This window comes from Oryctolagus cuniculus, chromosome 10, assembly GCF_051225735.1.
Source record: "Oryctolagus cuniculus isolate XC-2025 breed Fujian yellow rabbit chromosome 10, ASM5122573v1, whole genome shotgun sequence".
NCBI classification, from domain to species: Eukaryota; Metazoa; Chordata; class Mammalia; order Lagomorpha; family Leporidae; genus Oryctolagus; species Oryctolagus cuniculus.
In genome coordinates, this window is record NC_142876.1 from 100,417,783 (window position 1) to 100,438,205 (window position 20,423).

Sequence of the window (20,423 nt, forward strand, 5' to 3'; positions counted from 1 at the left end):
TTTTTTTTCTTTCTACATTTTATTATTTCAAACCACGTGAACAATTCCATAAAACGTGAAAAAAGCAAGGAAGTGTTCAACGCTGAAGGACCCGGGCCTGGGGCGAGGGCACGAGGGGAGGGGCGGGCCCCTCAGCAGGCAGCGGCGGTTCCTAGGTTAGCGCTAAGGAGCTACATGGAGGTTAATGGAGCCTGGGTCCAGGGCCGCCGGGGCGGGGCCCTCAGTGACCTTGGCAGTTGTCTGGAACAGCCCTTGGAACCCAATTCTGTGGTGGGCGGGCGGGGCGGCCCTCGGAGGGGACGGGTGTAAACAGGCAGACACACTCAAGGCACGGAGTCGCTGGAGGGGCGTGGGTGGGTGCTGGTCAGGACCGGACAGTTTTAAATAGTTTTTCTCTAAAAAGTGTTCTAGGTTTGCAGGGTTTTTTTTTTTTTTTTTTTTCCTTTACTTTCATTTTTTTAAAAAGCGACGAGAATGAGCAGGTGGGCTGTGGTCTCCAGGAATGGTGGCGTCTCACGCTTCTTGTGCTTTTTCCTTTGGGGCCTCCGAGCGGCGGGGAGGCGGGTGGGCAGGAGGCTCCCTGTAAACATCTGGACTTGGGCTGGGTCAGGGGTCCAGGCTGGAGGAGTGAGTGCCGCTCCAGACACGGGCTTTGGGGGACTCAGCAGTGCCCCCCACACCCCAGAACTGATGCCCAGGAAGGGGGTACCGTGGCCACTGCCGACAGCTCCAACCAGGCCAGGCTTCCAACCGGGAGGCCTGTGGCAGCCCCTCCCAGGTCTGGAGCTGAGGGAGGGGACAGGGAGCTGAGAACAGAGGAAGGAGAGGGGGAAAGCGGCCAAGGGGCGGGGCGGGGGCACGGGCGGGGAGCATGGTCTTCTCACCCCCATCTTCCTCGGGGCTGGGGGCAGCGGAGTCGGCGGTGGCCCTGGAGGTGGGGGATGGGTCAGGAGTGTGTGCCACTCTCTTCCCGCCCCCCCTAGATGGTGGCCCTGTTCCTTTTGGCCACCCACTTGTTACCAGGGACACAGTCGCTGCCCAGGAATCAGTTTCTGTGGCTGGGTTACAGGAGGGAGGGGAGCCTGGAGCACTGGCAGTGCCATCGCCACCTGCGCCAGGGCCCGTGGGGCCAGGCCAGCCTGAACTCAGGACCTTCGCAGAGATCTGACAGCTCGGGATGAGTGCGAGGCCAGTGCAGCGCCTCCAGCTGCCACCAGGCTAGGCCAGTGGCTCTGGGGGTGAGGAGCTGAGTGTCCCCCAAGGCACACTGGGACAGCTGCTTCTGTCCTGGGGCGGGCCGTGCCCCTCTGGACCCCTGGGTACTGAAGCACCTGCCAGGGTCCTGCACCCCTTGCACTTGATCCTCCAGGCTCCCATCTTGTCCTCTGCTCTCCCACTGTCCCTCCCCGCCACGGCCAGGTTCAGCCCCCCCAACCCGGTCCTCCCAGCTCCCGCCTCACGCCCACTGGCTCACCACCGTGCCAGGCCCGCTGCCCCTCAGAAGAGGCCGCAGTCCTTCAGGTTGTTCTTGATGATGACGTCGGTGACAGCGTCGAACACGAACTGCACGTTCTTGGTGTCGGTGGCGCACGTGAAGTGCGTGTAGATCTCCTTGGTGTCTTTGCGCTTGTTCAGGTCCTCAAACTTGCTCTGGATGTAGCTGGCTGCCTCGTCATACTTGTTGGCCCCTGGGGAAGGCACAGTGAAAACTCGTGTGTGTGCGTGTGGCAGGCAGGCTCCGTCCTACCTGGCCAGCAGGGTTCTGTGTGTGTGGGTGACAAGCACGAGGCATGTGCATGCGTGTGCACAGGATGAGTGTGTGAGGAGGGGCCCTGGGAGGGATGCCATGTGCACATGTTCAGGGAAGAAGGACCCCACAGGGCTGGCGTTGTGGCCAAGCAGGTAAAGCCACCGCCTGAGTGCCAGTATCCGATATGGGCACTGGGTTCGTGCCCTGGTTGCTCCTCTTCTGATCCAGCTCCCTGCTAACGGCCCGGGTAAAGCAGGTGGCTCAAGTGTTCGGGTCTCTGCCACCCACGTGGGAGACCCCCATGAAGCCTCAGCCTGGCCCAGCCTTGGCTGTTGTGGGCACCTGGGGAGTGAGCCAGCAGACGGGATCTCTCTCTCGCTAACTCTGCCTTCCAAATACATCTTTTACAAAAGAGCCCCACGTGTGCAGACAACTGCAGCAGCCTCAGTGAGGTGCCATGGGGGACCCGCGGGCCACCTCTCACCACTGGCTCCTCCCCAAGGCCCTGCCCACAGCCCCACACCTGTGTACTCAGGAAAGCAGATGGTCAGGTGGCTGTGTGTGATCTTCTCCTCAAACAGGTCCTTCTTGTTGAGGAAGAGGATGATGGACGTGTCCGTGAACCACTTGTTGTTGCAGATGCTGTCAAACAGCTTCATGCTCTCATGCATGCGGTTCTGGGGGCAGGGCAGAGGGCAGAGGTCAGAGGTCAGCGCCGGCCACCAGGCCACCCGGGCCTGTCCCCGGAGGCTCGCCCTCAGCCTTCCCCCAGCCTCTCACCATCTCCTCGTCCTCAGCTAGCACCAAGTCATAGGCGCTCAGGGCGACGCAGAAGATGATGGCTGTGACGCCCTCAAAGCAGTGGATCCACTTCTTCCGCTCCGACCGCTGGCCACCCACATCAAACATCCTGTGGACACAGGCTCACCATAGCTCCAGGGAAGGGAGCCCTGGGGGAGGTGTCCTGTCCCATTTTGCAGGCTGGCAAACTGAGGAAGGAGCTTGCCCAGAGCAGGGCAGCTGCCCTGACAGCAAGGACCCCGCTTGCCCACCACACCCCTGGGCCTAGACCAGGGCATGTCTGCAGCGGTAGGGTCGGGGGCCTGGGCAGCAGGCCAGGGTGCTGATTCGTGGGGTGGGGTTAGAGGAGCAGGGAGCTACGGGTGGGAGGCGGCGTGGATCCCGGCCCCGGAGTTCCTCGCGTGGTGAGGATGTGCATTCCCAGAACACAGCCGTGGGAAACCTCAGAGTGCAGCTGGGGGTCCCCGCACCAGCCCCTTCCTTTGCCACCCCAAGGGCTGGCAGATCCCGCCCCCACTTACTTGAAGTGCAGGTCCTTGAAGGTGAAGTGCGTCTCCACGATCCCTGTGGTCTTCACGCGGGTGCGCAGCACGTCCTGCTGCGTGGGGATGTAGTCACTCTGTGCGATGCGCTCCAGGTCGTTCAGGTAGCTGCGGGGCATGGGGGGCGGGTCAGTGGGTACCCGCATGGGGCCTCCTTGCCTGGACCCCGTGGATAAGGTGGAAGAGCCCGTGCCCACATTTCTCTGGCAAAACCCTTGCTTCCTTAGCTCCGGCCTGCATTACGTTCATTGCTCAGATGCAGAAGCCAGGACTCAGGAGTTCCTTGCTTCCCACTTGCAGAATGGGACTGGAGGGAGGTGCAGCTGCAGGGCCAGCCAGCCAAGCCTGCCTCAGACAGGATCCAGGTAGTGCTACAGGCAAGGCGGTGGGAGGGGCACATCAGTCCCCAGCGAGGGATTCAGGATGCTAATTGGTGCAATTACAGCACCCGCCACACAACAGCTTGGTGCAGTCCCTCGCTGTGGGGCTGGGCATGCTGGGGCCTGCCAGGCCCAGTGGGCTCTTTGCCCAGCACCCAATAAAACGGGCACCTCGGGGGACGGGCAAAGACACCTGCTTGGCAGGGCCCCAAGGGTTCCTCATTACTAGCTCCCTTAATTAGCACCAGCATTGCCCCTGCAGGGTCTTGGGACCAGCCCCGTGCCTGTTTCCATATCCTCGCTGTGAATAAAGGCTGGGTCCAGGCCTCCATGCTGCCGCCCCATCCCAGTGCCTCGCTCCTGGGGCCAGCCCTTGGCTTCCACCAACAGCCAGGCCAAACCAGGCCAGAGGGAAATGATCTCAGAGACACAGGGACAGAACAGAAAAACAGGAAGGGCCATGGGGGACCGTGACGCATGTGCCATGACCTGCATACCATGGCCCGCCCCCTACTGCCAGAGCCCCTGGCCTGCAGGCCTCACGGTGAGCTCCACGCCAGCCTCTCCCTTCTCCCCAGCAGGTAGACTCACCCCAGGGAGCCCTGCCCCTCTGCAGCCTTGGAGGACTGCTGGGAAGAGGGCTGGACCCTGGGGTTTCCCAGTCTGCATCCTACTCCCAGGTGATCCTGTCCAGGCAGAGTCCTGCTTGGGAGAGCGGAACCCCACTCCCAAAACAGTGCTGGGCACACAGTGGGGTGTTTACTATCTGGGCAAAGAAGAAAACAGGGTGACTGCAAAGTGGGAAGTGGCCCGGGGGGCGCCTATCCCCCACCTCCGCCCTGTGCTGTGGGCACTGAAGCAGCAATGGTTGACGGGTTCACCCCTTCCTGTCCCTGGGGCCCAGAAACTCTGTTGTGACTGAGCCCACGATTTCGGGGGCGGGGGTGGGGGAGGCCTGGAGGCCCCCAGACTGCTGGGCTGTGACTCTGCAGTTCCTGTGGAAGGGACACACAGCCATTCGGGTCACACAAGCAGGGTAGGGAGAGACTGTCCTTGGGATCGGAGCAGGGCTCAGGGACACGGCCAGGAAAGACCCTCCTCCCCCGCCCCTCACTGGGTGCAGCCCTCCGGGACAGGCTGGGGAGTGATGGCAGCAGGAGCTACAGGCTGACCCACACGGAGTGGGAGGGGCTGGCTGCAGCGCGGTGCGGAGCAGGGCTTAGGGAGCGGCAGCACAGTCTATCTGGCGGTACCAGCTGAAGCCTGTGGGTGTCCCCTGAGCCTTGCACATCCTCACTGTCTGCCAGCCTGCGTGTCCTGTTCCCCATGGGGTCCTCAGCACCCCTCTCCAGTCCTGGCATCTGGTGAAATGGCAGGGAAGGAGTTTGTATGTCACATCTCTGGGGCCCTCAGGACTCCCCGTGACTCCCCAGCTGAGTCCTGGGCTTCATGGCCAGTGAGGGCGATGCTGAGGTCCAGGGCTGCAGCCTGCACTCACTTGTCACCTTTCCTCCTTGGGGCAGCCTCTCCCAGGAGCCTGGACATCCTTTGTCGCAGGTGCGGCTCTAGGATTCTGCACATGTCCCGCTCCTGCCTGCAGCCCACTTCTCTTTCCCCTCTGAGCCCAGAGCTCAGCGAAGCAGCTCCTCTCATGGGCCTCCCCCAGCCCCCACCATTACATGGGCACCCTAAGCTGTCACTGCTTGGGGACTGGTCTCCTCCACTCATCAGTGTCCAGGAAAGCCTTGCCCAGAGCAGGCTGCAGCCAATGCTCTCCAGAAACGTGCTGAAGACACACACCTAAGACTCAATTGGACAGGCAGAGACTGCAGCAGCCACGGTGCCGCCCCGCCCCACCCCAAGCCAGAAAACACCAAGGCCTTGGCCGACAGCACTCAGCTGCACAGAGAACCAGCGGGACCCTGCTGGGGACACTCACTAGGCGGCTGAGTCGTTGAGCTGGTACTCCCGCGAGCGGCCAAAGCAGGCCTGCACCCCTTGGTCAGCCCAGAGCCTCCGGATGACGCCAGACAGGTCCTCAGGGAGCACTCCCTGCTCCTCGGCAGCAGCTGACAGCGCAAACAGCTGCCTGGCATCGTCCTGGACACAGCAGTGGGCAGTCAGCCAGGTGAAGGAGTGGACCCGCACCCTGAATGTCAGAGGCAGGGAGACCTCTGGAGAGGGAATGGGGCCCAGGCTGGGACAGTCTCGGGCTCCCCAGGACAAGACTTGCCCTGAAGGCTTTAGGGAGGTGGGCAGGGGGACGGGGGAGAGCACTCATACATTGCGGGAGGTGTCGGCAAAGTCAATCTGCAGGTTGCCCATGGCCTTGACAATGGCCATGATGGACTGGATGGTGTTGCTGTAGACCACTGCCCGGTACTGCCGGCATTCCTCCTCCGAGTAGCCATCCTCGTGGATGATCCTGAAGGTCAGAGGTCAGGGGTTAGGGGTTAGGGACTGTAGAGCACTGGGGCTCACCAGTCTGCCCAGGGCTGTACGGGCCTGCAGGGACCTGCTGCAAAGATGGGGAACCTGGCCCCGACCCGTCACGATCTGCGGGTGGATGACCATCTCAGAGAAGGCCCTGGGCCTGGCTAGGATGGGCCAGGCCCAGACAGAGGAGAGAGGAAATCAAGGCACGGGGGCCGCCTCCCACGCACACGCTTACTTCATCTGCTTGACGATGGTACTCTTCCCGGACTCCCCGGCACCTGCAACAGAGGGCACAGGCGGTCAGGAGCAGGCCCAGCTGCCTGTAGCCCTGGGGGCAGAACTCACTCCCCAGCAGATGCACAGTGAGATGGAGGCAGCCCGGCCCGGCGGGGAGCTGAGCTAGCGGGGCTGCAGCTGGCAGTGCCACGGTGCAACAGAGGGCACACACGCCCCCAGCAGACCCTGGAGGCTTCGCCTCCCACAAGCTCCACTGTCCACTACGGCTCCTCACCACGCTGGCTGGAGCCGCAGCAGCCGCCCACATCCCCTGGTGATCTTGAACACGCGGGCCTGCCCCGCTGCAAAGCTGCTGTGCACCAACACAGCCCTCAGGCCGACCTGGCAGGCAGGTGCCTCCTCCAACCCCATCTTTTATAAACAAATAATATTTTTTAAAAATGTTAAAAATGTGGAGGAACATATTTCAAAAAATAGTGCTTTAAGATAAATTTAAAAATAAAAATTAGATGATAAATATTCATCTTCTATTGAGAGAGATGTTTCTAGGTATTACACAGAACCCAGAATCCTTCAAAGTAAGGGCCAGGGCAGGCATTTGGCACAGCAGGGAAGGCGTCCCTTGGGACCCCTGTGTCCCATATGAGAGTGCCTGGATTTGAGTCCTGGCTTTGCTCACAACTCCAGCTTCCCGCTAATGCAGGAAGACAGCAAGTGATGGCTTAAGTATGGGTCCCTGCCACCTACATGGGAGACCTGGATGGAGTTCCTGGCTCCTAAGCTTCGATGTACCCCAGTCCTGGCTACTGAGTACATTTAGAGAGTGAACCAGTAAATAAAAGCTTTTTGGAAAACAACAACTCCGTGCAGACTTTGCAGGACAATGGCCTGGGAGGGCATTTACGAAAGCAAATCCCCAGGCCCCACCTCAAACACACAGAGCCAGCTCCTGGGGAGTGCAGCGCAGGAACCTGCAGTCCCCAGGGAGTCTGAGCAGGGAAGTAAGAACCAGGCTGGGGGATACAGGGAGCAGAGGCAGGGCCTCTCTCTGCTACCTGGCCTGAGCTCCAGGCAGAGCCAGCCTCAGCTGGGCCCTGGCCCCTTCCTGGCCTTTGCAGACTTCCTTTGGCTCCTGTCGGCCACTGCCAGGCACCACTTCCTGCCCCGTGTCCCTGTCAGGATCCTGATTTTCCTGAGCACCGTGGCAGGGCTGTCCCTCTGGGTGGCCCTGCGGGCTGGGTGGGTAGGGTGTGTGGGAGGTAAAGCCTGGGGACTTTGTCCTTGCCCCAGCATCCCTGGGGCTGGTCAGAACAGCCTCCGAGGACCAGGGCACTCACAGACAACTCAATGCAGGCAGCGGTGGTAACACCAGCACCAACGGCAACAGTAATAGTGGCGGCAAGGCAGCGAGGAGCCCCCGTGCCAGAGGCGCCCCTCTCCTGATACCTGCACGGGTCCTTCAGTCTCCCCCGCAGTCCTGACCGGTGGCTTCTGTGCTCGCCCCCACCCGACATGCAGACTTGAGGTGGCTCACCTCACCCAGCACAGGGCACCTCCCAGAGCCTCCCCGGTGCCACTGCCCCCTCCTCCCAGCCTGGCCCCGTCTGCGCAGCAGCACTCAGGCCTTCCCATCTTCCCTTCCTGACCTCAGACCCAATTTTACTGGGGAAACTAAGGCACAGCTGTGGCCCTCACCACAGTGAGGCGCCAGGCGTAGGGAGGAGTCCACGTCCCAGCAGCTGCCCCCAGTGGCAGGGTCTGAGCTCGCCTCAGAAGCTCCACAATCCCTGGGCTTCTAGTGGTCCCAGGACGGAGGTGAGGGCTGAGCAGGCTTTGGGCAGCGCTGGGGCCGTGATGCCTCTACTCTGGCACTAGAGGCACTGAGCCCAGGGTATTCCCCTGGGCAAGGTGGGTGCTCCTTGGTCGGCCAAGTGCGGGTGTCAGCCCAGGGCCTGGGAAAGCCTGCAGTGGAGCCCGATCCCCAGGGCCCCAAACATCCGTCAGGGCAGGGAGGGCAGCAGTGGCCCCAGCTCTCCTTCCCGGTTGCCCCCTCTTGTGGAGCGGAGGCCAATATGCGGTCGGGGCGATAGTCATGCTGTCCTGCCACGCGACCTGAGACTCAGAGGGCAGCTGTCCGGGGCACAGGGGGCCTGAGCTCCAGTGCAAAGGTTGCCCCTGCCTGTGTGATTGTGGGACCCCGGACCACCTGAGGCATCGGTTTCCCCACCTGGCCAGGCCCTGGGGGTGGAGGGAGCGTCTGGCCCTTTGATGCCTCTCTTGGCAGCTGTGTGGGCCCTTCGAGACCCTGGCCAGCAGAGGGGATGACAGGGTAAATCTGCTTTGCATCCACTTTCCCTAGCAGGGTTAGCAGAGACCATGGCAGGCAGCACCTGAGCAGGCCAGGCTGTGAGCCAGGACACTTGCTGCCTACCAAAGCCAGCTGAAGGCCCACCTCTCTGTCCCCTTCCACCCTGTTTCCCTCCTAAGGCCTCTCAGGTGCTGAGTTAGGAAGACATTCTCTGCTGTCAGCAGGGGTCACTGCAAGGAGCCCCATCGGACAGGTGGGCGACAAAGGGCCTGGGAGCCTGCGTCCTGGGGCTTCGGCTGGTCCCTCTGTCCTTCCAGCAGTGTGACTCAGGCGGGAAGCAGTGAGTGGCAGGACAAGGGTGTGGTGCTGCAGCCAGGCAGGAAGCACAGGGGACACCAGGACAGTGAGGGGCATGGCCCAGGAGCAGAGAGAGCAGACAAGGTGGCCAGGAACAGGGGTGGGTGGCGCCAAGACCCTGGCTCTGGCACACGGCCGGCAGCCTCACCCATCACTACTATGGCTTGTCCCCTTTTCCATCAGGGCCAGACGGGTCTCTCCTAGCAGGCACGCTGCCATGTGGCCCAGTTCACTTGCACCCTGCTTGCCGGGGGCACCTTCACCACCTGACTCCAGACTGCTGCAGCGGTGCTGGGTGGGGAGCTGAGCCAACAGAAGGGGGCAGGAGTCAGCCCCTCCTGGCCCTCCGCCCCCAGCTGGATGAGACCAAAGGGGCCCACCGAGCTTCCCTGGGGTGGCTGTGACATTCCCACTGGGCCACAGCCCTCGTCCTGTGGTGCGGCTGCTGGGCCCACAGCAGGTGGGTGGTAATCACAGCGGCTGCTTCCACTCTAGGAGTGCAGAGTCCCTGTGGGGGAGGCGAGGGGAGGGGAGGGGAGGGGAGGGGAGGGGAGGGGAGGGGAGGGGAGGGAGGGGAGGACGACGGCACCACCCCACCTGCTGGAACACAGCCAGCAGGCTCCTGCCCGTGGGACAAGCCCACAGGAGAGTCGCGCGATGCTATTCCCAGGCCCCAGCATTCAAGTCACTAGTGTGTGTTCATCTCGGGCCCTCTGCCTTCTAAAGGCTTAGGTCCGCTGGGAGGCTGACACACTGACTGCTTCTTCTCCAGCAGAGGCGGCCGGGCCCCGAGAGGGCCATCCCTTGCCTGTAGATCTTCTCCCAGAGGGAAGTCCAGGCCTACCGCAGTCCTGACGCCCACCCTGATCCCTCGAGATTCCCAGGAGTTTTAGTTCCCTGCTGCCTCGTCCTGGAACAGTGTCTGCGAAACGGTGGGGATTAAATGCAAAGTTCTTCTCCTGGTGCCTGGCTCACGATGAGCGTTCTGATCAAAGTTATCGCTATTTTTCTGTCCTCTTCAAGAATACAGACTTCCCCGAACCTCTCACTTCCTGCAGCCCACAATGACCATGCTGTGCTGGTCACTGCGGTGGCAGCGTGGCCGCCGTGGTCACCACATTTGAAGGAGTGCTTCTGAAGGCTTTCAGATAAAGAACAGACGAAGAGCAGTGAACAGTGGCTCCCTGGCTGACTCAGAGCGTGGCGGCTCCCTGCTGGGACTCGGCACGTGGAGCAGACAGGAGTCACTGCCACTCACTCCGCTGCTGGCTTCCTCACCTCCCTTCCACACAGCCTGGCACTCCTACACCCCTGGAGACGCCCTCCTGCCCGGCAGCCTCACTGCACACACTCTGAAAGCTGGGCAGGCTGGGTATGGGGCCCCCCTGGAGACAGCTCCCACGCCGGTGGGCTCCCCTGGCACACAGGGGGCTGGGAGAACAGCCAGCTGACGTGGCGGGCCTGAGGGAAGCAGCGCCTGGGACCACAGGGGAGACTTGGGCAGCGCCCAGCTCTAACCCACAGCGCCGGGCCCGCCCACCCTGCCACAAACCCCAGGCCTACTGCCCCAGGGGCACCGTGGGGAAGGTGGGGTACGCCCTGGGAAGCCCACCCCAAACGCTTCCCAGACACCACCTCCTATTTTCCTCCCCAGAAAGTGCCACATTCCCAGCTCGGCTCCAGATGCTGTCATGCGGGCTGGCGCTGGTGCCTCCCAGGGTTTCAGCCCAGCCACCACCAGGGGGAGCCCAGTAGCCAGGGACGCAGGGGAGGACGGAAGGCCTGGGCAGCGCCCCGTTATGTTTTGTTTCAGAAGAGCGGCCAGAGCTAGGGGCAGCGGGGGGAGGCGGCCGGGACCCTCACCCACCACCCCACCCTGGGAAGCCCCAGCCTCGAGACTGTATGCACAGAACAATGGGAGCGGGAGGCGGGGGAGAGGGCCCTCGCCAGACAAAGGCCTTCTAAGCCCCACCCCTGGCGTCTCTTCCTTCCTCCAGGTGCTGCTCTTTGGCCCCTCACTCCCTCCAAGGAGGCCCAGTCCAGGTTGGGCACTGTAGGGGGCAGGGACATGAGGTCTTGGGTGGGGCCTGCAACACTGCCACTGGTGCATGTGGTCTGCCCTTCCACCGGATGCCCCAACAGTCCCCCACCCCCCGCCCCGCCCACCAGCCTCGGCCACCTGGGCTGCCTCCAGAGGCTTCCAACCCAGGGTCTGACTTGCTACTACAAGTAGTGATCTCTCTACAAGGGAAACTGAGGCGTGGGGTGGAGCGTGCCTCTCTCAACAGGGTCCTGCCTAGGGTTCAGAGGGAGGCTCAGACCCCAGGTGAGGACAGATGGCAGCCTGGGGTGAAGGAGGCCGTGGCTCCCATCCATCACTGGCCCCTCAGGCCCTGGCTCTTACCCTGGACAGGAGCCAGGAGATGCCGGACAAGCTGTGGGTCACAGAAGGAGCTGGGCCATTCAGCACACCCTCCTTCCTGAAGTTTCCTCATTTAAGGAACCCCTTCGCTGTTCTCCAGGCACCTGAGTAACCCTCACCTCTCTTCTGATTCACTGTGGTGGACTGTGGGTGAGGTGGCTGGTACAAGGGCCTCAGTGGACCCAACTGCACAATGCACCCCACCATGGGAAAACGGTGACCCAAGGCCTGCCCTGAGCAGCCCCTGTGGGGTCTTCACCCTCACCTGCCCAACACAAGCCATCACTTGTTGGCGAGTCCATGCTAAGACATGATATCACTGGGCCCAGACCGGGAAGAGGCCATAGGTCACACAGCATGGGAGGCAAAAGACGCGGCCTCGTGGTGCACAGAGCGTGCGTATTTCCTGCTCTGGCTGTTGCAAGTGTCAAGCCTCTCTTGGGCCTCTTAGCCCCAGGGCCTGGCCTTGGCCTGCAGACACAGCAAAGAACCCCTGGGCACCTCCAGGCCACAAAACTCAGATTTGGTGGCCCCAGCAGCTGTCACAGCTGCCCCAGCCCATACCACAGCCATGGCCACCACAGAGCCCCACTCACCATGGGAGCCCCTCAGGAACTCTGCCCCCAATCCCATTCGTCCAGACAACTCCCAGTCTCGGGGAGCCCCCGACCCCCAGACTTCGCCAGCCTCCAAGTTTGCTCGGGCCTGGACTCGGTGCCCCAGAGGCTGGGGGTTGTGGGAGGCACCAGCACGTAACAGGCGCAGTGCAGGGCTAAGCTGCCACCCACAACAGACGGTCATCCCCAGTCACAGAGCAGGCTTCTGGTTTCGGTCAGTATGGAGATTCGTGCATGGTCTGTGTCCCACCTTTCAGCCCCTTACAAACTCTGAAAAAGGAGCTGAGGCCCCCAAGGCATGCAGGCCCTCCAGGTAGATGCAGAACACAGGTGTTCCCGGCATCCGCCCACCCTCCTGACGGACCAATTCCTGCCAGCCAGATCCAAGGGGCCACAGCAGTCGGAGCACAGACAGGGTCAGCTCCTGGCATCTCCACTTATTAGTTAAATCATGTCATGTCCATGAGCCTCAACTTCTCCAACAATGAAATGGGTATAATGACTTAGCTGCACAAGATTGAATAAGACTATGCACCCAACAGTCAAGGCTCAATCAGAGGCAGCTGCTGTTATCATTAAAGGGGACACTGAGGCCTAGACGGTGGTCTCCGGGCATCCTTATGCTGGGCCAAGGGTCCCTCTGTCTACCCCCAAGCAGGGGAAACCCAGAGTGAGCTAATCCTGGGGCCACTGCTCCATTTCCAGGCATTCATCTCAGCCTGTGATGGCCTTCCGGCTTTGGAGGGCAATGGCCGCTCGGGAATCTGAGAGCAGCCTCTGCCTTCCTGCCAGCCCTCCCACTGGCGTCCCTCTCCCAGCCACCACTTCCTGTGGCCTAAGGAGGGGCCTGGAATTCTTCTCAGAGGCGCCACCTTCTCTGGGACCTTGGGTCCAGCAGCTGCTGGGGCAGGACACGGGACAGAGCTACCTGGACTGGTCCGAAACCAGTGACTGCCAGCAGGGCAGCCCACAGCACACAGACAAGCCGGGCAGCCGTTCAGCACCTTGACCCCCGAGGTGGTGAAGTCCTGGGGTTCACACCCGTGCCCTAGCATCAGGCAGCCCCCTGGCCTCTTCCTCTTTTGAGCTCCTCCTCCCGCAGCTGCTTCCTCCTTTTCCTCTGCTGTGGACGCCACTTCCCTGAGACAGAGGTGCTGCCATCAACACCCCCTCCACAGGGCTCGAGGCTGTCTGGGAGCCCCTGGGACCCTACAAGCCACAGGATGCCTCCCCCATGGGAGCCCACCTTGAGGCCCTCGCTCAGATGGGCCTGCCGCTCCCTTCCCAACCAGAAAGTATCCTCGGAAGGCCAGCACCAAAGGCCCAGCCCGGCGAGGGTTCCACTAGCCCTGGATCATTCCTCCCAAATCACCAAGAGCAGGAACGAGGTTGAGGGCAGACAGTAAGAACAGGAGTTCCAGGCTAGAGGGACAGGGTGGGGCTGAGCACAGGGGACCCCGCCCTGCACCTGGAGTGGAGAGGAGCGGCAGGTATCAGGGCCACCACTAAGCACCCAATTCTTCGTCCTCTCCAGGGCACCCTGAAGAGCATTCTTGGGCCTGGCCCATCAGCCACGACCTGGCCAGACCCTGTTGCCCCCTGCCCCAAGCCACCAGGAAGAAACGGCCCAAAGGGGTGTGGGCGGCGGCTGGCACTCAGGCTCTGGCTGGTGGTCTCTCATCCTCTGCTGGGAGTGCAGTGCCGGGAAGCCCTGGTCCCTCAGTGGTTAGGAGCTTGGTGGACGAAGCTTTCTCCACTCTATTCCTGTCTGGTGAACAGGGGGCCTTTAGAGACCGCTGGGACAGCCAGGGACTGAGATAGAGGACGAGGCATACAGGACCAAGGGGTTTGCCTGTGCCAGCCTCTGACCACAATGCTGGAGTCCTGGGGCCTTCACTGGGCTCTGATCACGCCCTGCTCCCAGCACTACTTGCTGCCACTTGCTAGGCAAGTAAATATTCACAGGCCGGGACACCAGTGGTGCCCACCAGTGACCCTGCTTCTCAGGCTAGCCCAGGGCCAACCTCTGATAGGCTGCCCAGGCCCAAAGGGGCCCCTGAGCAGGCCAGCCCTCACTGGCAGCCTGATCTCCAACTCAAACAGTGGGAGGCTCAATGCTTTAGGGCCTCTGACTTGGAAGCCGGCCCCCAGCACGGCCCACTCCCTCTCCCCACCCCCAGCCAGCCTGGGCTGCCCCGCTGAGCCTCAGCATCACTTCCTCCTCCACGGCTACCCTAGTGCACCTGGTCTCCCAGATCGCTGCCTGACTCTGGAGGTGCAACTCTCCACTCCACACCAACACTGGAGTGACGGGCAGGGGCGGAGCGCAGGCAGAAGTCAGAAACGGCCTGGACCCCAGCTCAGTCCCCGTCCTGGGAGCTCAGTCCCCAGCCGCTCCTGAAGACAAAGCCTGGGGGAGGGGTGGGAAGAAGAGGCTTGGAGGCCTGAGCTGCCCCGCCTCCCATTCAAGTGCTAATGAACTCCAGCTGGGGTGGAGCGGTTTGGGGGGTGTCGGGGCTGGAGGCCCGGCTGGGTACCAGCCCACCTGGCACCGAGGGCTCTGACACATCCCCCCAGCCCCAGGCCTGAGCTCCCCAGGATAGTCTATCGCTCCAGCTGACACTAAATATTTGCATGCTGTGCTCTCCCCACTTGCCTTGAGCAGCTGCCAGAGGCCAGGGGAAGGGGTTCCCCAGGGTCACCATACTGGGGCCAGGCAGCCTCTAGGATGGGGTGACCCCTTCACACGGAACTCTCTCGGCTCTGCAGAAGCCAGCACAAGGTGCCTCCCCATTCTCCCACCACCAGGCTTTGCTGCGCCCTCTCCACAAGGCCCGTGGCTACAGGCAGGACTCCTGGCCTCAGGTTAGGGGTGGAGAGCAAAACTCCTGCCAGGGGTTCACCTGCACGGGCTTCTCAGGTCTGTGTGACCCCAAGCACTGGCCCAGGGAGGGTGGGCCTCCTCCCCCAGGCCAGGCAGCACTCATTCAAGGCCTTGGGAGTCCGTGTAGGCAAGGTCTTTCTGCCTCAGGTCCTTGCCGAGCTGGCTCCTCTGCGCACAGTGCCCAGCTTTGGCAAATGGCACTCATTTTTCAAGACCACTCAGAGGACCCCTCCTCCAGGAAGCCCCCTTCACAGGCACCAACAGAGTCTGCCAACTAGCCAGGATCCCTGGATATATTCAGCAGCTTCGTTCTTTCCACACACACTTAGTACGCACAGCCCTGTGCTACAGACTCAGCACAGCGGCCACGACTCCTCATGTGAACTTCACCTGGCAGGCCCTTTCTCCGTGCAGGCTCTGTGCTGGCCAGGCCCAGCAGCTCCGAGGGCAGGCCCAGTCCGCACCAGCAGGACCAGCCAGCTCAGGCTGTAGGGGAGCTACTGGAGGGTGAGAGACAGAGAGACAGCAGCTCCGAAGCAGTCGGCAAGCAGCCTGAATCGGAAGGAAAAACGCAGTCGCTCTCCCACACGGACAGCTGGGGTCCTCCCTATTGTGCGCCGTGCACTGGGCCAGGCTGAGGCTGGGCGGCACTTAGCTCTGCAGGGGACAGGGTTGACTCGGAAGGACCCATGGAGCGTGTGGTGGGCTAGGAGGAAGAACCTGAAGAGCTTTGCTCTCAGTGTCCCCTGGGCCCTTGCCACCTGCCCACACCACAGCATGCCGCACTGTGGCCCAGCGATTCCCATCTTACTCTTCCTCCAGTCTGTCCTCACACCAAGAGGACACTTTCTTCATGCAACAAACAGGTGAGAAGCACCCAACAGGTGCCAGGTGCACACTGGGCACAGGAATGAAGGGGACACAGCCCTACCCCCGCAGCCACGAGGGAGGCAACCAGGAGCCAGGGAGATGCCTGACCTGCCCTGGCAGGGAAAGGCTGCTGCGAGAGGCCCCGAGTAAGCTGCGGAGCTCACCAGACGCAAAGTCCCGGGCGCAGAAAGGGAACTGCTGCTCATTACTTCCACGTCTCCACACATTTGGCCACACACAAGATCCCATCTTACAGCTGAGCCTCCCCCAGCAACTCTGACTTCCTTCCCCTTAAGCGCCAGTCCTCAAGCCCCAGATTCCATATGGGCCTTGCTGGTCAGTTGAGCTGAACTGGGTAGGGGTGGGGGGCGTCCCTGAAGCAGGAGTGGTAGCGGCTCCTCTGCGTCAAGCTGCCAGGAAAAACCCTCGTGCCAGTGTGTACTACATCTGCCCCTGCCCTGGTGACAGCGACTGTGCCCGCCTCCTGGCAGGGCTACCAGGGACGAGAGGGAGCCAGCGTGCGGGTGGGGCAGCAGGCGTGGTTCTGGCAGACAGAGAAGGCTGGCAGTTACCCAGCCTGAGGCCCGTTGCCTGGACAGAGTCTCCCGCTACGTGAGACAGGCCCCCAGAACTCAGAACCGGCCACAGCCGGGCTCCCACCGCCACCTTCTATCTGGAGGGGAAGGGACGGCTCAAGCCAGGACCCTTCCCCAGCAGCCACAGCAGACAGGGTCCTGCGGTCCAGGCAGAGCTTGGTTTCCCAGCCTCGTGCAGCTCACACTCTGCAGGGTCTCAGTCCCTAGCCCGCACAGCTACCAAACTCCCGCTCTCTCTGTCCTGCCTGAGGCAGCACTTGTTTGGCCCAAACCCAGGAAGCCCATTTTACAGAGGCAGCAAAGGCCAGAGAGGCCTAACACCGGGATGGACGCCTCAGGCCAGAAAGTGCTGAGCCAGACACTGCACTCTGGCTGCTATGGGCCCAGCGGGGGAGGGGCTGCCAGGTCCCACCTGGTCTGGCCCAAAAGCTTCGCTGGGCTCCCAGGGGCATGCCTGGTGGGACTGGGGGACACTTCGGAGTCGGGGCAAAGAACAGGCCAAGCATCCTGTGTCCCCTGACCCTGCGGCCCACTCCCCTGTCCCCTCAGCCACCAGAAGGGCCGTGATCAGCCTAGGGAGGGCTGGCCAGAGGCTCCTGGCTGGGCGCAGGGAGGCAGCGGGTACCGGAAGTGCCCTCCCAGGCCCGGCAGCGACGGGCATTCCGCCGCGTCGACACCCACTCACCGCCGCTGCACTCGCAGCAGACAGGAAGAGGCAAGCGCCCAACGCAAGGCAGCCCAGGAGGCTGGGCCGCCGCCCCTTCCCGCCCCTTCTCTTCCTCCCCGCGGCAGCAGCGGAACGGATGCCATTTTGAAACCTCCGGGGCTGTGCCCCTGAGGCCGGGCCCGCAGGGACAGTCAACAGATGGGCCCATAATAGAGCTACATGCTGTTCCTGGGCCACAGGCCCAGCGTGAAAAGCCCCGCTTTTCACAGCCTGGAGGCTCCCGGGCCGCTCCGAGGCAGAGGGACCACACCCCCACACACGTACTATCCAGCCTGTACCGCTGTTCGGAGGGCCTGCCCCCACCCGAAACCCCCCCAAACCAGGCTTCCACTGGGCACCACCCCTGCTCCCAGCAGGAGGCTGGCCAGGGACCACCAGCAGACCCAAAATCTTTGCAAAAGGCCAGCTCAGATGCCTGGGGGCACCCTGACCCATCACAGCTGGCCCCCCAACCCCTCGCTCAGCTCCACCACCCCCCTCACACAGCCCCAAGATCCGACAGGCCCACCCCCTCGCGGAGCCCACAGCCCAGGCCCCATCAGCGGATCTCCCTGGCGCCTGCAGGGGCAGCAACATGTCGGCTGTCTCACCACTTCCACTTCCCCCACCACCCCAGCAGCCACCATCTTCCCTGGCCTTGGAAGCAGCCACAACCCCGGCCTCCTCCACATGCCCTCCCACTTCACATACTTCCCTCTCGGCAGCCCAGCCAGGCCTTGGAGACGGGAAAACAAATTCCCAAGGAGCGGAGTCTCCCTGGAAAGTTGAGCCTGGCCCCCTCCCCCAGCGGGACCAGTGGAGCCTCAGCCCAGCCCCTTTGGAGGATTTGCCTAAACGTCCCCTCCCCCCGGGGCGGGGGGTCTTCTCAGAGCCAGGCCCACCTGGTGCAGGAGGAGTGGAGGATCAGGGGGCAGCACTTAGGGGAGGAAGGGCACAGGTGTGGCGAGGGAGGCCTGCAGAGATGGGTCTCTAGAGGTTCTGGCTGGAGAGACAGGGCTCCGGAGCAGCCAGCTCCCACCCTGACGGTCGGGGTGCACAGGTGCAGGGCACAGGTTCAGAGGGTGGGTGGGACACAGAATGGGGCAGGGAGCTGGTGGGGCCCTGGGGATGCTCCTGCCCAACAGGAATCCGGGGAACAGGTAGGGGAAACAGGTGAAGCCCAAGGGTGGAGGCAGAGTGGGGTGCCGGGGTCTGGGTAGCAGCTAACGGAGGATGGAAAGGCTATGTGAGGCTGGTCAGTCGGAAGAGACAATCAAGCAGGGGTCTGGGCAGCGATGTTGGGGCACTGCTGGCTTGGTTAGGGGTTGCTGAGTCTGGGGTGAGCTACCCAGGTCTCTGGGTAGGACCACAGGTCTAGATCAACCCAGAATCGCCCACCCTTATTTGCAGGTCTCGGCCAGGCTGCTAAGGGTTCAAGCCCAGATGGGATCCAGACTGGTGAGCCTGAAGCCTCTGTCTTGTCTCTGTCTTGTCTGGGAAGTCAAGGGTCCCAGCGCGGGGCGCGGCCTCACCCAACAACAGCAACTTCACCTCCCGCGCCGCCTTCTCGCCATCCTCCCGCAAGTTCTTGTCGATCATCTTTGAGCGCTCGGCCGCCGCCTTGTCCTCGGCGCTCACCGTGCAGCCCATCCCGCCGTCCGCCGGCCCGGCCGCCGCCCGGCCCCCACACGGCCCACGGCCCGGCTCGGCCCCGCCCGACCCACTCCGCTCCCGCCGCCGGCCCTCCGCGGGTTAGCTCTCGGGTCGGCAGTTCCGAGCGTCTGCGGGAGGCGCCTTCCCCGTGGCCGCGCACCGACGGCGGGGCGGGCCAGGGGTGGGGCCCCGGTGAGCGGAGCCCGGGACTGGGCCGGGGCGGGCCTGGGGGGCGGCACCGTAAGAGACTCGGGGCTGGCGATTGGCTCGAGGGAGGAGCGAGAGGCAAAGTGAGGCGCAGCCCCGGCTGCGGCCGGCTGGAGGCGGGGCCACGCGGAGGGACCGCGATAGCGGTGGAGCCCAACGGGGAGACCGGGCACTGGGCGGGCTGCAGGCGGGGCCGGGCTCCCATTGGGTACCGGGCGCCCGGAGTCGGCGGCGGGCGGGTAGAGTACCCTGAGGGTGGGGAGCCGGTGCCCCGAGGGCCGAGCACGAGCCCGCCCTCTACAAGTAGGGCGAGAGGGGAGGAGGCGTGTCTTCCTCACTTGTTAGTTAATGTACCCAATAAACTCGTTTAGGGATCTGCAGAACCCGAGAGCCTTTCTGGACTGCGGTTTTGGTGTTTTTTTTTTTTTTTTTTTTCTTTTCAATCTTAAGCGGGTTTCCTCCCTTTCTTTCTCTGGGTAGTAACAAAATCAAAAACAAAAATAAGTCGATTGCCACCTCCACACCTTGACCTGAGCTGTCTTTCTGAGACATCAGAGTTCACGCACACTTCCCTGATCTGCTGGGAGACGGTGTCCTGCAGCAGCCACCCAAGACTGCAGCCTGGGCCGAGCAACCGGGCCACGAAGGAAAGAGGGAGGGAGGGAGGGAGGGAGGGAGGGAGAGAGAGAGAGAAAGAGAGAGAAAAAGAGAGAGAGAGATGAGAGAGACGTTACCACCGGGCTTCTGGAAACAAAAGTGACTGTGGTCTTGTATCTTATGACCTGTTCCTTCCACGGTCAGTACCACCTCCCATGTCCCCTCTGGCTGGGCAAAGCTGGGGCGCCGGCAGCACTGTTTTCAGCTGAATCTTTCAAGTCTTTCCAATCCTGCTTCCTGGGGGAACCCACAGCCCCAACCTCAGGTGAACGTGGGAAGTGTTGCAGCGTCCTGAGTGGTCCTAGTGCTGTGAGCCTGGGAGAGCCCGGCCCAGAGGCAGGGAAGATCTCTGATGCCAGGCAGGGTGCCTGTGTGGCCACCCACACCCACACCCCCGTCCCCTCCTCTCTAGCGGGCTCCCAGTTCTGAGTCTGTCCGCTCTCCCGGGAGTTGTCTGTGTGTCTCCCTCTGAATGTCTCCCTTGTTGTCAAGTCCCTGGCCTGTAAGTCTCCCAGTGTTCCCCCGCCGCTCCCTCCTGCCTGGAGCTCAAGCTGGCCCGGCGCAGGCAACAAACATGATAAAGACACATGATGCCCTCCAGGGGCAAACACAGAAATATGCCCTCTACATCAGCACCTAGACCCAGCCCCCAGCATGCCTCAAATTCACAGAGCACATTATAAAAATGACTGTACACAACCAAGAACACAAGTCTATCCACACAGACTACAAACGGCTCTAAGGCAGGCCCCTCCCCCGCCAGCCCCGCCCCTCGAGCGATCCTGGCAGCTCAGGCCTCCTAGGCTGCTCCTAGCAACAGCCAACAGCTCTCTCGGTTGCCAGGCAACAGGGAGAACCTGTCAGCCCCTCGGAGGCCCAGCTCTGGGGAGGTGGGCAGGACGCAGACCCCAATTTATGGAGGTGGGTTAGGACGGGGCCCCTGGGAGGCACAGCCCTCTCCAGCCACAGCCCAAGGTTCTGTGGCTCTCAGGCAGCGCCA

The 20,423-nt window shown here is 62.4% G+C and overlaps 1 protein-coding gene across 2 annotated transcripts; it reads right to left on the minus strand.

The window, feature by feature from the left end:
* Nucleotides 1–18,772, minus strand: GNAI2 (G protein subunit alpha i2). 2 transcript variants are annotated; one of them, XM_008260677.5, is made up of 9 exons: nucleotides 18,439–18,772; nucleotides 6,145–6,187; nucleotides 5,757–5,898; nucleotides 5,413–5,573; nucleotides 3,073–3,201; nucleotides 2,531–2,660; nucleotides 2,274–2,427; nucleotides 1,475–1,688; nucleotides 1–928 (listed from the first exon to the last, which is right to left on the minus strand). In XM_008260677.5, the coding sequence occupies exons 1-8, from the start codon at nucleotides 18,554–18,556 to the stop codon at nucleotides 1,498–1,500; spliced, it is 1,068 nt and encodes a 355-aa protein (XP_008258899.1). In that variant the 5' UTR covers nucleotides 18,557–18,772; the 3' UTR covers nucleotides 1–928; nucleotides 1,475–1,497. The 2 variants fall into 2 exon arrangements, with proteins under 2 accessions (XP_008258899.1, XP_089162318.1); XM_089306192.1 differs by lacking the exon at nucleotides 18,439–18,772 and adding an exon at nucleotides 17,618–17,730.
* Between the last annotated feature and the right edge of the window lie 1,651 nt (nucleotides 18,773–20,423).

Coding starts and splice junctions, on each gene's coding strand:
- GNAI2 (XM_008260677.5), bottom strand. CDS start 18,556: ATGGGCTGCACGGTGAGCGCCGAGGACAAGGCGGCGGCCGAGCGCTCA. Junction 6,188..18,438: donor GGTGAAGTTGCTGTTGTTGG/GTGAGGCCGCGC, acceptor CCTCTGTTGCAG/GTGCCGGGGAGTCCGGGAAG. Junction 5,574..5,756: donor TTGCCGACACCTCCCGCAAT/GTATGAGTGCTC, acceptor TGCTGTGTCCAG/GACGATGCCAGGCAGCTGTT.